The sequence below is a fragment of the Chinchilla lanigera genome, unplaced genomic scaffold, assembly GCF_000276665.1.
Source record: "Chinchilla lanigera isolate Chin_1 unplaced genomic scaffold, ChiLan1.0 scaffold00031, whole genome shotgun sequence".
Taxonomy (NCBI): Eukaryota; Metazoa; Chordata; class Mammalia; order Rodentia; family Chinchillidae; genus Chinchilla; species Chinchilla lanigera.
This window is the reverse complement of record NW_004955432.1, coordinates 14,337,577-14,355,850: the sequence shown is the minus strand read 5'-3', so window position 1 is coordinate 14,355,850 and position 18,274 is coordinate 14,337,577. Positions and strand designations below refer to the sequence as shown.

The 18,274-nt window shown below is 36.7% G+C and overlaps 1 protein-coding gene across 1 annotated transcript in view; it reads right to left on the bottom strand.

Moving 5' to 3' along the window:
- Positions 1–2,026: 2,026 nt before the first annotated feature.
- Positions 2,027–18,274, bottom strand: part of C1galt1 (core 1 synthase, glycoprotein-N-acetylgalactosamine 3-beta-galactosyltransferase 1) — a 54,952-nt gene continuing 38,704 nt past the window's right edge. Inside the window, exons 3-4 of the mRNA XM_005388090.2 lie at positions 15,464–16,131; positions 2,027–6,490 (exon numbers count right to left, since the gene is read on the bottom strand). Of these exons, the coding sequence (XP_005388147.1) occupies positions 6,287–6,490; positions 15,464–16,131 (872 nt within the window). The 3' untranslated portion in view covers positions 2,027–6,286. The remainder of the gene's footprint in view (positions 6,491–15,463; positions 16,132–18,274) is intronic.

The window sequence follows — 18,274 nt, the reverse complement described above, 5'->3', positions numbered from 1 at the left end:
AATCTAATAATCACAAGAAACTTCGTGAAAAGTGATGTTCAAACTAAATGCTATCAAGAGTACTGTTTTAAGGACAGAAAGGAAAAATGTAATTTAGAGTAAGTTTTTATTAAACATTATTGAGGCTGACAAAAATCAAATTGTAAGTGGTTGTTAAGACTAACACACTACATCCAAATTCGACGGTACATCGTTTAGTATTTCTACAAACGAGGAAGTATTGTTAATCTTTCACTAGGAATTCCTTAGAAAATTCAAGTAAGCTTAACTTGTTGGGCTGAATCTCATTAAAAGAAGACGAGCATTTCGTTATGGCAAAGCTGCTGTGTCCAACCATTGTACAGATACAATATGTAAAGCGAAGTGTATAATGCCTTGGGAAAAATTTCAGCCCTGGGAAAAAAGCCCCCAACAAAAACAAAGACACAGAATAAAAAGCACTAGCATGAACAATCGGCGGTTCTTTTGGCAAATGAAATGACACAACAGACAATATTTTAACAGTGAAATTCTAGGCAGCAGTACTGAATGCGTTAAATAGTAAATAAACTCAGGCCAGAACAAAGTTCACTTCTGATTTATTAACACAAGTTTATCAGAAGAATTTCAGTGTGGCTGAATTTCAGTTGTTAAATATTCATTCATTCTTAATCAAGGACTTTCTCCCAGATAATCTATACTGTCAGCACTACGTCTGGTAAAAAAGTGTTTGAGGTAGGACCCTTCCCTTTAGAAAGAAAATACTCTCAACAATAATGCTGTATCCTTTTCAATATTCTAAGATTAAACTCTTGGACAATTTAAAATGGGTAGTAAATCTACATTTAGGATAATAAACCTACTTTCTAATGACATCAATTAGCACAACTACATAAAGCTAAGTGGAAAATATCTGGCTAGCTGAACATGTTACATGACAGAACTCTGCTCCTGAAGCAACACGGAGTGACATTTTCCTCCTTAGCTCTTCTAAAGCTGGCTAACCCAATCGCGTTTACACGCATGCGTGTACCTGTGTATACTGGGCAGCAGGCTGCTGAAACGGAGGCGGACAGCTCCACGTAAAGGTCTTACGAACACGTGTAATAAAACTAGTGCCTAGGAATAATTCCATTTTCACTCATATCCTAAAATTCCCAGACAGATTCAGTATCAATAGACCTGAGCTCTTCATGAAATACGCTTAAAAACACCCACTGTTTTTGGCCTTACAGATTACATTTCAGTGTACCTTTACATGTGTCCAAAACATGATTAAGTGAAGGTGGAAACATTTTTTTAAAATTTTTTTTTTGGTACCAGGTATTGATAGGCGCTTGTGCCACTGAGCTACATCCCCGGCCCGGAAACATTTTTTTTAATACTAGGAGCAAAGATTTTCGTAGATTTCTGAAGCGTGAACAGTGTCTGATATTCAGGTCCCAGCTAAAATTTGGGTTACTTTCTCACATCTTCCTTGAGGTCCTCACCAGAAAAAACGCTCTCTTACCACTTCATCTTACCGACACCACGTCCTGAAACGCCTTGTCCACTCATTGCCGACCTATGTCCGAACTCTAGAATGAAGACTTCGTGACAACAGAGATCCTGTATGTCTTGGTTTTTGTTTTTTTTTTTTTTTTTTTTGGTTTTTCTCCGGTACCGGGAACCGAACTCACGACCTTGCGCTTGCCAGGCAGGCGCTTTTGCCGCTGAGCTAAATCCCCAGCCCCCTGTATGTCTTGGTTACTGTTGTATTTTTAGCAGATACACTATTTGTTGAATAAATGGATTTTTCAGTGTACATGAACCAATATGGACTACAAAAAGGGAGTCTAATTTTTTTTTAAAAGTACACCAGGTATATTATTTTAAAACAGAGGTGGAGTATTTTTCTTTAGCATTAAAGTGAATAATATATATTGCAGAAAAATTATGCAAGTTTATCAAAAGTGAAAAACTTTGGGAATCCCCCTCCAAAAAAAACTACTCATAAAATGTCTATCCCATAACTTTTATATTGGTTAAAAATAACGAGATGAAACAATTTTGAACATGGTAATTTATTTTATGCAGTTTAAATCCATTGTTTAAAAATTTTCAAAAGGCACTTTAAAAAACATTTAAAAATACATTTTTCTGACTTAATGGTGATCACTTAAAATAAGCAAGTCACCAGATATTTTTAAACCATTCATGACACTGACTTTAAATAATTCTTAAATCTCAGAACATATTCACTATAGTACAACACACTGCTTAGCAGTAAGAGTAGTTTCCCTCTGATAACATACTTCATGTAGATTTATTCATTGTAGGGTCCTGCAAAGTTACTCAAATTTAACTAAAAGAAACAGAGCTAAAGAGTAAGAGTTGAAATATAGCACACTTCAACTCTAAAGCTACTTTTAGGGCTGTTTCTCTAAGAGTACTTGCAGAAGTTCTGACTTCAATTTGTTAATTTCTATTTCAACTCTGATATATAAACATGAGTCATTTTTAACCAAGAGGTTATATTTAGCATAAGATATACCACAGGCTGACTCCTAGATTTCCTGAGCATGTTTCTGTCAGGCCGATTACGAAGAGGCAGGGAAATGAAGCAGATGATGCAAATAACTTTACTTCCTTTAATAATTACAATGTAGAATTAGTTTAAAATTGTGTATTTTTAAGTAGGGCGATTACCCTGAGAGGCAGCAGGAATTATTCTTAAACTTTTAATCTCATAGGGAAACCTAAAGTTAGTAGGTATAAAACTATCAGCAAGTAATACAAATCCGCATCACTACTAACAGCCAATTTAACATTATGAAGGCATCATTAAGCGTAGCTAGAAAGGGGAGGTTAGTTATTAAGGAAACAAAGGGCAATAAATATAAAGCAGCAGAAATTGTTAAAAGATGAGGGAGTCTTTCAAGTATAATAGTGCCTCAACCTGGTAATACAGTTTGATGGGCTCAAAGGAATGAAAAATCAACCTTGAAGAAACAATTAGAGAAAAACGAGCAAGCAACTCGAACGTGTAAGTCCAATTACCATATTCAAAACCATTAAAAACTGGCCAGTGATTTATTTTCTATCTTATTACAGTGACAGAAACTCCTCTGAAATTTAAGGTATTTGAAAATAATTACATCTTGATGAAAACCTTCGTGTGAAATTTTAACCAGAAAATACAAACATGGTATTGTTAGAGAACAGAAAACATCAAAAGCCTTTATGCTGGTATCACTGAAATAATTAAATGACAAAGATCTTAATGTAAAAGATGGTGAATAAAACACTGTTTTCGTGAAATCTGATTGCATGTGCTCTGTCAAATACTTGGAGAATGTTTTTGCTTCATTAGATCATACAGAACAGTCAAACACCGCATATTAAAAATAGCATTTTGCTATCTCTAAAATTTACTAGTAACCATTTTGTGAACATCTGATGACATTTACTTATGTATGCTTTTAATGAATGTACTTACTAGTAATTAATGAACCCTTTATATCCAATTAAATTTACTGAACTTGGAGAATTAAAGATTTTGTGGATTTAGTATCAGTGCCCTGATATTAGTCACTCTGGAGAAGCTAAAGAATTTTGCTACAACCAACAATCCACTGACCCTTTAAATTATCTTTAAATATTTTACCTTTAATATAGTGTGATCCTGGACTACAACGATTTAAAATATGCTTTGTCTAAGTTTCTGAAAAGTGCCTTACCCATGGGGCAGTTATCCTGAGTGTGTTCCAAAGACTATTTGCACCATAATCATGGTTCTCACAGGATGAATTAAGACTCATCTGTAGGGCTTGTTTAATCACGGGTGGTGGGCCCACCCTGGAGTTTCTGATTTAGTACATCTGAGCTAAGGCATTTCCAAGTGCTTGTTGGGACCACTGTTTGACTATTGTGTGGTATCTGATAAGAATGTATAGTCTTAGGCCCAAGCTACAATCAGAATCTCTGGGACTGGGGTCTTGAGATCTCCATTTAAATACACTCCCAGGCAAGAGTGAGAGAACCACAATTTAAGTATCAGCGTATCAATCTGGCTGGTTTATTTGACTGTTTACTGGCCAATGTACCAGATGTCACGTATCATATACGTGCAAATGAGAATACTACTAAATGACCCCAAGGCTGACCAACACAAATGAATACATAGCGTTTGAGTACGAATTCTAGTTCTGTTACTTACTAGCTTTGTAACAGTGCAAAAGTTAACTCAAATTCCTGGGTCCCCAGTTTCCTCATCTAAAATATGAGAATAATACTCAATTAGTGAGGATTAACACTACTGTACATAGAATAAGCACAGTACCTGGTATACAGTAGGTACTAGATAAATACTATAAGAAAGATACAAAAACCTTTCACTACTTGATTTAATCATTTTACTCATTTAAATAAAACATTTACACTCCAGGATAGCAGAATAATAAAACTTTATACTTTATTGCTCCCTATGCTGGGCTAGACAGTGCTTTAAGAGCCTTACATAGATTTATTAATCCTCATAAAAATCCTATGAGGTAGGTACTAGTATTATCCCTACTTTACAGATGAGGAAACTGAGGCACAGAGACTAAATTGCTCAATGTTACAAAAATAGTAAGTGATGGAGCAAAAATTTAAAGCCTGGCAGTCTGACTCTGAAGTCCACGATCATTGCAGCATTCATTTCCTATGGGTCAATTTTAAGGGTTTAGGTTTATGATAAAACTACACTTCTAATAAAGAATAGTGTATATGGACCACAAATTCATATCCACACTACAGTCAAAGGTTGTTCAATGAGCAGAATGAATGTCTTGAAATTTTGTAGATATCATCATCAAAATAATAATAGGTGAAAGTTGGTGTGTGTTTTTTACTATGTCAAAGAGTAATCCATAGTCAGTCACTGAAATTACATTCTCTAAAATATACTGTACAAAGAGGTCATGATATGTTTTGGCACAATAAATATAAATTATTTAGCCAAGCAATGGAATCAATGGTATGACAACGAGGTAAAACTAGCATAATGAAAATCATACAATATTGAAAATAATCTTACAAAACATCTGCAAAATATTGCTACACACTCAGTATTGCTAAAGACAAAAGAAGTTGAAAATTTTCTTTCTTTGCAAACAGAATGATTAAATTAAGATGAAACATTTAGAACTATGTTTTGATGGTATGCTTAAATAGGTATTCTGCGGTGTCAGAATGATCCACCGGCAAGACCATTTTTCCAAAATAACAAATTAACATCCAACTTCAGGTTGCGGCTCATAAATTATTAGGTCTTTTAACGTATTTTAGTTTATTTAAACACTGTATTTTCCAATGCATTTAATTAACTCTGGTCAAAATGTTAATTCAAAATATTTTGCCAGTGTAACAGCCACCTCAGACCTAAACATGAATGTTAAAAGTTTTAACTAAGTTATGAAAGGCACAAGCAAGTTCTCATTTCTCAAAAGGATGAGAATGAAAAGAATAATTATGTAGGTGGAAGGAGAAATTCCTATAGTGGCATTGGTATAAGAACAGCATTCCAAAATAGCATTAAACTTACTATTACCCATAATTAACAATGGGTAAATTTTGCAACAGAGTATTTTAAAATGCTTGTGTACAGAATATTAATGCTTTAATAAATATTAATAGTGGAGAATGGTATTCAAGAGTGGTTAGAAAAGAACAAGAGATTCAGTGAAAGAATAATTAGAACCAAATATATCGAGGCCCATGATAATTTCAAAATGTAGTTTTATTAATGCACTTTAAGATCAGTGCCATTCTTTTTCTATCTTCTTTAAGAAATATCGCTAATTATAAATAATCACAGCAAACGTTTCATTAGACAACTGTGTAGGGAGAAGTGGTTCATTTATATCATACTGCAAATGAATTTATAAACAATGCTAAGCAACAATATTTCCCTCTAAAATTTTAAGGCAGATCTGTTTAGCATTGTGTTACTAATGTGGTACAGTGCAGTTTCAGCAAATTTAACTGGTTTAGTTTTCAGTTTCTCAGTGACAGTAATACACATGGTCAGAACAGGTAACAAAATCTCTTTTACTAGCTCTACTCGCCACCACTTCAAAAACAAGTTCTTATATAGATTTATATATTACTGTATCAAAACACATTTAACACATTTCACAGCTCATTTAAAGCTTCAGTTTACAGTCACTCATCTGAGAGATTTCTGTATGGAATGTCACTGGATCTCAGGGGTCTGTGTCGGAGATGCAGAAGCCCTTCTTCAGTGCAATGCCAGACATTTTACTGTGGCTCGTTTGCTTTCCTTTCAAGGGTTTCCTAGTTTTACTTTTGGATCTTCATTTCTGTTCACCTGATTTACTTCCTTCAGCGTGTTCTCAGGTAAGGCAGGTTGGTATCTATACAGATAACCATACGCACGAAGATGGTAAACGAGGTACTCTAATTCATACATTGTTGTAGAATCAACATAGTGAAAAGAAACTGCCAGATCAGAACAGCAACCAGGACCCTAAAATAATGGTGAAAGACGTTATTAATAAAAAGCACATTAATATCAAATCGTCACATACTAATTTTAAAACAACTCAAACATTAAAGTTGGCATGGTAAAGCAGAGGTACCTAATTTATTAGACATGTGAAAGAAACTAACAGTTCTTAGAAGTCTTAGCCAAACATAAAACTGCCAGTGTTTCTAACTGAAACGATCTTCTTTTACTTTTCAGTATTTTAGTAAAAACACAAGTTCCCAGGCAAGAAAATGAGAACCACAACTGAACACACAGGGTTTAACTTCTTATGGGTATAGTTTAGTTTATTTCAGATCAATCACCCTTTCTGGAAGCAATTTTTAAGGCTGAAATATTGCATTATGCTGTTATTCTTAAGCATATAAGTAATAAAGTACAATAAAAGAAAATAGCTAAATTATTAGAAAAAAACATAATTCCTTGAAGATGATTGTGGATAACAAAAAAAAAACCTCAGAGTCTCAAGGGGAAAATAATCCTAAGCAGGAAATTCTATAAGTCAGATTAAAAAGATGATTAAAAGTTTTCATATATACTAAATTAAAAAGGTGAGATTTTTTTAAAAGCTCAAATGGAATAGCACCAAAATTGGAAACACCTCAGATTTATTAAAGATCTGAGAGAAAACTATGTTTCACTAAGGGATCTAAAAAGGCAATATGAAGAAAAAATCCTACACAAAAATATCACTGTCCCTAAGATAATGCATTTTATGCAAGGATAAGGATATACACTTGCCAAACACTTTGAAAGAGAAGAAAGAAAGGGAAATTAACATATTTTTAAATTAGTAACTTAAAAGAGGGTTCACTAACAATATGGGGGGGGGGGCAAAACCAAGTAGAACAATGGCACAGAACTGAAATCTCAGACACGGTAGTTACCACTATATTTAAACCAGTCATGGAAGTATGTAAGACTCAGTAACAAATTATAATGGAACAATCAGTTAACAACTTGGAAAAATCAAGAGTTGTCTACCTTAACTATGTATTAATATATTTCAGACAGATCAGAGTTAATGTAAATAAAACAAGACTCTGATAAATGATATCTGACCATCTCTGAACTACACAAACTGGAGCCAGGGAGATAGCTCAGCAACAACAGCACCTGTCTGGCAAGCTCAAGGTCCTGAGATTTTTTCCCAGTACTCCCTGCCTCAAAAAAATAACTACAGAAAAGAAATTCATATGAGGAGGAACATATACATAGTACCTCGGTATTCATGAACATTTTTGAGAACAATATGGTCTACAAACAAGTGTTGGCAAAATTTGTTTTTGTTTTTAAACACAATTGTAACCATCTTTCTCCAAAAAACACAAATGTGGCCATCTTTTCCAAAATCAAAACAAATTCTTTGTGAAGCTAGATACCACTATGTATCTATTTTCATTCTATTAAGATTACAAACGTTCTGAAGGATATTTGAGAGGTAATGAAGACCACAATTGCAAGAGCATGAATAGAAAGAAGCCACCAGGCAAGGTAAGCAATTAAACAGGGGAAACAGGGGAACCAACAAGAGGAAAATAATTTGACAAGGATAAATCAACACGTAACAGCTGTAACTACTAATGTAAGTGGTTTCAATTCACCTAAAAGCAACAGACTGGCAGAATGGATCAAGAAACAACATCCAAAAATCTGCTGCGTACAAGAAACACATTTAGCTTAAAAAAAATTCATAGAATGAAAGTGAAATGATGGAAAACAATACTTCATGCAACAGGAACCCAGAAAAGCAAGGGGTAGCTATTTCATTTGCAGATAAAGTGAACTTCAAACCAAGACAGATCAAAAAAGACAAAGAAGATCACTACATACTTGTTAAAGGAAACCTACAAGAGGAAGAGATAACAATAATAAATATATATGGACCAAATAACAGCACACCCAACTATATAAAACAAGTATGAATAGAAATGAAAAATCAAATAAGCGCTAACGCAATTGTAATGGGGACCCTCAATACCCCCCTGTCACAAACAGATCAACCAGACCAAAAAAATCAACAAACATCAGAACTGAACCAAACCTGTGAACAAATGGACTTTAGTAGATTTCTATAGTGCTCTACCCTACAGCATCAGAAAATACATTCTTCTCAGCTGCACCTGAGACAGACCACATATTAGCTCACAGAACATGCTTAAGTAAATGCAAAGGAACAGAAATGATGCTACGCATATTATCAGATCATAGTGCAATGATACTGGAAATGGATGGCAAAAGAAACTACATAAACACATGGAACTTAAAGAATACCCTTGAACAACCAAGGGGTCACAGATGAAATTAAAGAAATTAGTTTCTCCAATTAAATGACAATTCCAATACAACACAATGGTACTTATGGGACACAATGAAAGCAATCCTAGAGGGAAACTTATAGTGCTGAAATCCCACATCAGTAAAACAGAGCAAGTCCAAATAATCTAATGTTGAACCTCAAACTTCCAGAAAAATAAGTCAAGCCCAAAGCTTGAAGGAGAGAGAAAATGATAATAGTAGAGCAGAAATTAGTGCAACTAAGACTAAGAAAACAATATAAAGAGTCAATGAATCAACAGTTGGTTCTTTGAAAGATTAAATAAAATTGGTAAATGCTTAGTGAACTTTTTTTTTAAAAGAAGACTCAAAGCAATTAGGAATGAAAAAGTTGAAATCACAAGGGATCCTGCAGAAACTGAGAAAATCAATAACTACTTTGAGAACTTATATTCTGAAAAGTTGAAAAATATAGAAGAAATGGACAGATCCATAGATACATATTTATTACAAAAGCTGAATCACAAACATATAAAAATTCTAAATAACCCATTATCAGTCAATGAAACTGAAAATGTATTAAAAACTTACCAATAAAGAAAAGCCCAGGTACTAATGGATTTACCGCTGAATTCTGTAAGAACTTAAGAGAAAATCTAATGACATTACTCCTCAAATGCTCCCATGAAATTGAAAGAGAAGCAGTACTCCAAAATTCATTCCTGGAAGCAAGTACTACCTTGATATCAAAAGTAGAGAAGGATCCAATCAAAAAAGACAACTACAAGCCAATCTCCCTAATGAACACAGAAGTAAAACTCATCAATAAGATACTGGCAAACAGAATGCAGCAAATCATCAATAAGGTTATACATCATGACCACATAGGATTCATCCCAGAAATGCAGGGGTGGCTCAACATATGCAAATCACTAAATGTAAGACCCCCTATTAACAGAGCCAAAGACAAGAATCACATGATTATCTGAACAGACGCAGAAAAAGCATGTGACAAAGCCCAACACCTGTTTAAGATTTAAAAATACCCTACAGAAAATTGGAATTGATGGTCTTTATCTCCACCTGATAAAAGCTATCTATGACAAACCAGGCAATATCATACTAAATAGTCAAACACTGAAAGCTTTCACTCTAAAATTAGAAACAAGACGAGGATGTCCACTGTCACCACTCCTATTCAATATAGCTCTGGAAATGTTAGCAGGAGCAATTAGAGAAGAGAAAGAAAGAAAAAGAATAAGGAGAGGAAAAGAAGTTAAATTATCATTATTTGCAGATGATATGATACTCTACATAAAAGACCCCAAAAACCTCTACCACAAGACTTCTGGATTTAATAAGGACATTCAATTGCATAGCTGCATATAAAGTCAATACTCAAAAATCAATAGCATTCTTGTGCACAAACAACAAACTCAGAGAGAAACTAGGGAAACCACACATTTCACAATGACATCGAAAAAAATGAAATGCTTGGGAATCAGTCTAACAAAGAAGTAAAAAGATCTTTACATTGAAAACTACAGTATTCTGAAAAAAGGAGATCAAAGAGAATATAAGAATATGGAAAGATGCTTTGCCCCTGGACAGGAAGAACAAACATAGTGAAAATGGTCAGACTCCCAAAATTGTTATATGGATTTACAGCAATCCTGATCAAAATACCAACAGCATGCTTCACAGAATTAGAGAAAACAGTCCTAAGATTTATTTGGAACCAGAAGAGACCTAGATTAGCAAAGGCAATTCTAGGTAACAAAGGCAAGTCACAAGGCATCACAATCTCTGACTTTATATTACAAAGCTACTGTGATTTAAAAAAACAATGCACGGTACTGGCAAAAACCAAAAAACAAACAAAAAACAGACCGAAGGATCAATGGAACTGGGTACAAGATGCAGACACAACTACGTATACACACACCCACCTTATCTTCAACAAAGAGGCAAAACACCTTCACTGGAAGAAAGATGGCCTCTTCACTAAACAGTGATGAAAAAGTGGCTCTCCACACGCTGAAAACGAAAACTAGATCCATGTCTCTCATCATGAATCAAACTAAAACAAAAATGGACCAGAGATCTTCATATTAAAAGAGAAGCACTAAATCTGCTGGAGGAAGAGAGAATAGGTAGAACGGTTGAAGACACAGGTGCAGGCAAAAACTTTATGAACAAAATGCCAACTGCACAGGGACTGTCACACAGAATCAATAACTGGGATCTTATTAAAAAGCTCTTCCACAAAAGAAATCAAAAACCGAGTGAGGGGACAACTCAGAGTGGGAAAAATATTTTTGCAGCTGTTCCTCCAAAGACTAATATCTAGAATATATAAAGAACTTAACGAAAAAATCAAACCCCTGAATTTGAAGATCGAATCAATAAATGGGCATCTGAAATGAATACACACTTCTGAGATGAAGAAGTACAAACAGCAAATAAGTGTATGGAAAAGTGTGCAACATCCCTGGTCATTTTAGAGATACAAATTAAAACAATGCTGAGATTCCATCTCACTCCAGAAAGAATGGCTGTTATCAAGAAATCAACCAACAGCAAACGCTGGCAGGGCTGTGGGGAAAAGGAACCCTTCTCCACTGTTGGGAGTGTAGACTAGTGCAACCACTGTGAAAATGTGTGCAGATTCCTCAAAAATTAAAACCAGAGGTTCCATTTGACCCAGCTATTCCCCTTCTTGGTGTCCTCCCAAAAGAATTAAAAGCATCATACCACAATGATACATGCACACCCATGTTCACAGTGGCACAGTTTGTAATAGCTAAATCTTGGAAACAGCCCAAATGCCCATCAATGGATGAATGATAAAGAACATGTAATGTAGTTTAATATGATGGAATACTACTCAACGATAAAGAAGGATAAACTTGAGAGCTTTCTAGGTAAATGGATGTCTCTTGAGATCATATTCTCAAATAATTGGAACACCCATGTGTAAATACTGTATTGTTTCTATGGTGTGAGAAACCAAAGTGTAAGTAAAGACCAAAATGTCTGACAGATATTGTGAAACAGAACATGTTCAAATGGGAAGGGGAAATAGGGAGGGAAAGGGAAGGGGAGTGGGGTAAAGGAAGGAAGGGGACAAATGAGAAAAGGAGGAAAAATGCAAACAAAGTTTCTGTACATAAGGAGGGGAAGAGGGGCTGAACGGAGGGTAGGGGAAGTGGAAAAAAAGAAGATATATCCTGTACAGGTCCAAATTCCCTATGATGACTGTGATCATTATGTGTACAGAAAATGTATCAATGAATTTAATTTAAAAAAAGATTGCAAATTGCCTAGGAAACAGCCTTATCTAAAAGATTTCTAAGAAATCAGACGGTGGTATGGGAAGAGAACAGCCTAAAGAATCAGTTCTGAACAAGTACTTTAAGAATATAACTTTTTGATAAAGTTGAATATCTCCACCCCACTTGCCAGATAAGAATTTTCTACATTATATTCTTAGTGGTTACTATAAAGAAAAAGTATACGCATGACATTTAGAAAGACTTTGACAACAGTAACTCACATAGGGAGAAAAACCTTCAGTGACAGATGAATAACAGAATTTTGGTTTCACTGGTTTTCTGTAGAATGTCTTGGTAGAGAATAGGCAATTTTAGAAGATGAGGTGAATTGCAGTGCTTCAAATTGTTTTAGAATTTTCAATACAGTGGAATAAATTTTTAAGGGGATAACAAACTTAACCTTCATTTAGAAACCACTACGATTTAAATAAAAGATGCCGTGCTCAAATAAATTTTGTAAATAGGGGTAATACTCTTAGAAGGTATTTCACTGGTTACAAAGTAAGGACAGTTATGATGCCCCTTTGCTGTTGTAATGCAATATTTTAATATAATCTTACACACTTTGGGGTATATCTGTATATGCTTTGTAGTATTCTTAAATTTGAGTACATTTTTATACAGGAATGGGTGTAGAATTAAGAAGAGGGATGGTCATCTTGCAATGATCAGAATGGATTGAAAGTATAAATCAAAAAAGCATCCAAAATAGTACCTCACTAATACAAAAGAAAAACAAATGATCAGAAAGCAGATTAGGAATACTGTACTTTCATTTCACAGTCTTAAGAAATTGCTTAAGCTACAACGGTGATAAAAAAATAGCATAAAGTTTCAACACTTTCATTACATTGAACTGAGCTTAAAATGTTCAGGTCTTAAAGTGAAAGTTGGCCTCAGCAATGTAACAGTTATTCTAACATACACGCTCTACTTCTTCTTGTGGCAGGCATACTATCCTATTGATCACAGGAAGAAGCTTCTGAGCAGTACAAGGGACATAAACACTTCTTGAATCACAGTGGTTTGCCATACTGCCCAGTCCTGTGATCACGAGCCTTTTAGAGCTGTCAGTCATAAGAACGGCCACCATAGTACTTAAGCCACAGATTCACCACCACTGGCCTGGTCGACTATCAGGTTAGGCCAATTACTGAGCTTTCCTGAGCCTCGGTTTACTCACCTAAAACACAGACGTGTTGTGAGGTTTAGCTTTCTATCATGTTTGTGTAGACACTAAGAACACACAAGTGGTTGACAGTAAAAACAGCAGTGATTTGCCTCAAAATTTCCTTGTGAAGCTGATCACCTAAAAGCTTGGGCCAGACGCTGTAGGCCGGGCACTTCGGCACAGCTGATACTTCGCGGAGCATAAGCCTGTTTCTTCTATGGAGGGCGGAATGGTTCGTATCTACTGGTTTTCTACTTACTAGACGCCAAGCAGCAACCTAGTTGTACAAAACGAATGTTTTCCATACCCGCCACATGTCCCATGGGGAACAAATCTGCCTCTATGAGAGAACCATTACTCTGGATAATGATTTGCAAGCATTGGCTTGTGAAGAAGAGAGTGGTATGACAAACTGTCTGCAAATATGAGGCGGAGAAAAGGCATAGAGACCTAGGGACTTGCCTAAGACATTAGTAAGAAAGTTGAGGCTAAAAACTAGGTTTCATGGTTCCCAGTCACAACCAGGTATTCACTGTAGCGGTGCAACAGTGAAAAACTAGAAACAGCCTACATTCGTATCAGTGTGGGACACAGTATGTTTATATATTAGATTATGCAACCGTTTAAAGTACACAGATACATATAATTAGCATTAATACGTCAAGTTATGTGAAAGGGGAAATGTGAAAAAATGCATATGGTATCATTCTACTGATTTAAAAGCCTGCAAATACTGTTTTTAGGAACACATCAACAGGAAGGAAAAATAAGCGCACATGGTTAATGAGTAATGTTAAATTTAGGATACGTTTGTGATGGTTTGTGTCTGGATGTCCCCCTCAAAGCCTCATGCAGTCAACGGGGGTGGGCAGGCTTTCGTGGAGGTAGATGGATCTGGAGTTTGTGACTGACTCACAGTGCAGTGCTGGGATTAAGTGTGTTGGGATGAAGGCTGGGCGACTGCGGGCTTAGTCCACCGACTGGATTGGCACCGCCCTCATCCCAGCAGTCTGGGGTCTCTGCGCTAAGATAAAAGGGGCAGAGAGGCTCGTCTCCCCCTTTTGCTCTTGTTGCTTTTGCAGGCTTCCACCACCACGAACTGTCACCTCTCTGCCATGCGCCACCCTGCCTTGGTGTGAGCTGATTACGGACTGAAACCTGCACAAGTTGTGAGCTAAATAAACCCTTTCCTCTCTGATTTTGGGAGTCGGGTATTTTGTCCCAACAACGAGAAAGAGTAAGGAAGACAGTGTTTAACTCTAGGGAAGGAGCTAAGCGAACTAGAATGGGCAGGCCGTGCAAGGCTCAACTACAACATTATTTCTCCTTTGCAAAAATTTGAAGCAAATGTCACACAAGATTAACATTTTGTAAAACTGGTTGGCAAGTGTAAGGTATCATATCATCCTCTAACAGAAATACTTCATCAATGTATTTCAGATGAAATTCTCAGGAATGTAAGCTAAGGTTCCGAGTGAGAGCCAAGCTTACTAAATACCACGCCACAGGCTGTACTATACGTAATTACAAGTAAATGACACGTGCAGATCCTGTCCATTTTACAAATGAGCAAACAGGCTCAGACCTTAGCCAAATTCCGTCCATTCCATGGTCATTCAATCACTAAATGAGAGAGCAGAACTTGAACGCAGGTCTTTCTGAACCGCAAGACCTTCTGTCATGTTGCTCTGATGATTAGAAGGCTCTTGAACCAGATCCTCCGCTGGCTCTTTAGCCTCACTCAGGTTTCTGTGCCAAAGTCACTTCTTAGGAAGGCCTTGCACCCAAACCACAGCACCCCTGCCATTACTGGTCACTAAGGGTCCCTTTCTGCACAGCACTTAACAGTGCCTACAATCATATCCTTGTGAGTCTGCCTGCCAATGGTCTACCTCCCATCCACAACGTACAGTTCTCGAGAACTGAAGCTGGACTGTTACTTGCTTTTATACTCAATGCCTGGCATACAGCACTGTCAGGAGACACTGGTTCAATGACTACTGCTGACTTCTGGTATCATTTGCTCTGTTATACCACCCTAGCAAAAGACTAAGGGAGAATGCTGGTTATTGATACTAAAATATACACATACTGGTAGTCTGTTATTTTTTAAAAGTCAACAAAGCATATCAATCCCAAGTATTTATACAGTAATAAAATTTCTAAACTTACCTCTACCGAAGGATAATAGTTGTAATTCCAGTACCAGAAAGTTTTGGGTAGATAACCTTTGACTAAGTGGTGCTCTGGCACAAAGGGATGAAAAGTTTCTTTCCCAGTGGCATCTCTGGAATCTCCGGCTTCTACATTCATAACCTCCATGCATTTTCCCAGTGCTAGGTCTTCAATGGAAGAACTATGTGTGCATTTTTCTGTCTTAAATGCATCGATAAATCTCTTCAAGGCTTCTTTGCTTAGCACATATCCTGCTCCTCCACTCATGTAACCCTGCTTTACATAGGGCTTAAATCTTCTCCCAAAATAAATGGGTTCTTCGGGGCTATGTTTGGAAAGAAGCCATCTCAAATTGTCTAGGACGACATATGTATCGTCATCTGCTTTCATAAACCAGTCCGCATCTTCTAAATAATGGTCATGAACATACTGAAAAGCTTTAATTGTTTTCCAGTACAGCTGATCTCTACCTTCTTTGGTTTTTAATCCCACAGTAGGGAAGTCTTTGTTTTCCTCGGAACTCATGAACAGCACTTTATTACAACGCTGGGCCCATGTAGCTTTGACATGTTTGGCCTTTTTCTCTAGATTTTGAGGGCCCGTCATAACCCAACACAGAATTCTAACTTTCTGGTACAGGTTTTCAGCGACGTCTGTGTTCTCATCTGTCAAACAAACATTTTAAAAAGTTATATTCAGATACAGGCAAAATCCAAATAAAATATATAGAAGAAAACATTTTCTTAAAGACGCTCCTCTAGTTACCCAGCTATTATTAGCGATTTAGCTGAAAGAAAGCAAAACCCAACCCAACGGTGACTACACTCTGAATTACTGGTTTCATGGCAGTTTTATTCACATCACCAAGCTGTCTCTAGGACTTACATTCTTACCACTCAGACGCTGCTCACGGACAGACAACACCATCAGGACTGCTGGAGACGTGAGAAATGCCCGATCTCAGGCCCTGCCCTAGAGCTGCTGAGTCAACATCTTAAAAGTTTCCCTGGTGACTCACATACATGTTAAATATTGCTTTAAATAATCCCTACTTGACACTTCCTACTACAAAGAAAGACTCCGCTGTTTTTCAGCATGTTCACAGGAATTTCTCACTGCTCTGACTGAGCTCCAGAGGGGCAGAAACTGCTGCTGAAGTGAAGGTTCGTGTCCATCTCTGAAGGTCACTAGAGCCCCTGGTGATGACTCTCCACAGGTACCTGCAGGTGGGCCTGAGAGCTTTCAGGATAACACAGTTCAAACAGAGGCGAATGCAGCCTTGAGGTTACTTCCGATAATTCTGAACACTTCACTTCAAAATGCAAATCCACCAGTCAGAAACAGAACCGAGCGAGTGCCAAGATTGTGCAGAACAGAGTTTTTTTAACTATTAGTTTGCAAAGAAATAAGCTTTATGGCAGAATATAAATGAACATATTCAACATATTCTTTCACCAAGGACGGATTCTAGTCGAAAGGGGGAGGGGGACATCCACCCGACGGAGCAGTCAGCTTAGGGACTTAAACTGTCCGACATCCCGGCGTAAGCTTCTTACCTGGGTGCGAACAATTCACATTATAGCACTGGTCTCAAACAAGAGCCCAATTATGAGTTCCTAAACTAATACTTTTCAAACTACCTATGGTGAAGGACCAATTTCTACTTCTAATTGCTAAATATGATAAATAAATATGATAAAATTCAATGACTCAAAAAATACAAGCTAAAATATGTAAGAAGGTCTGAAGTCTGTACTTTCGGATTCACACAAAATCACTATTAGCATGAAGTATTTCTACTGTTTACTTCAAGTTCAGTTTCAATATATATTTAGTTACTGAGTCTGCAAACCACGTTGAGTGGCAATGCTGTGGTATCTGAAGAAAGGGCACTCTTAAAGTTAGGATCGAAGAGTGGGTTTGAAAATCTTAGTCCTGTGAAAAATTAACAACAGTGGAATAATTTACTAGTACACTGACTGAGAAGGGAGAGAAGAAAACGCTGCAAATTAAGCATTCACAAACCTAATGGCCATTATCCCTTATTTTCAGTGAGAAAGCTCTGACTGCTGACGCACCTGACAAGCCCAATCTCTTAGCTATACTGACAAACACACCCTGGACAAAGAGATAAAATAGTACATAGAGGAACCCTCTTCCCTTTCCGCCAGTCTGTCTCACTTAGGACACAATGGTGTTGATACTGTCACTTTCAATTATTTATTTATTAATCACTTCGTACCCCAAGTGTGCTGGCACTGGAGATGAAAAGACAGACGTATTTCCTGACACACAGGAATTTACAGCTCTCCAGAGGAACCCGACATGCAAACCAGTAACTGCTACATACAAAACACGCTAATGCACAAAGGGCTCAATGTGCTGAGAGAAATGAAAGAAGTGGCTGATCCAGCCTATGGAGTGCTGACATTAAGAACTTGGGTAGAATAGAGAAGAAAGGAAAGATAAAGTGACATTGTAATAAATGCGATGATACAGAAAGTCTTTACATGAGTAGATGCTCACCAAAAGAAAGAACAAAGGTATGGTGAAGTTTAGCTGAGTGCAGGCATGTGAATGTAGCTGAAGGCCCTGTTAGGGGAAGTATACTATGAACTGAGAGGGAGGGTTCTGAACAAATGGTAAGGTAAAGTGTTGGAATTTGGTGATAAATGGCATTGATTGGCATGTAAAGGTGTGTATCGTGATTTCAGTGTCCAGCTTAGGCAGATTCTAGGTAGATATAAAATAATATAGGTAGATATAAAATAATATAGGAAAAAGAGCAAGTTTTAAGAGTGGTAAGAA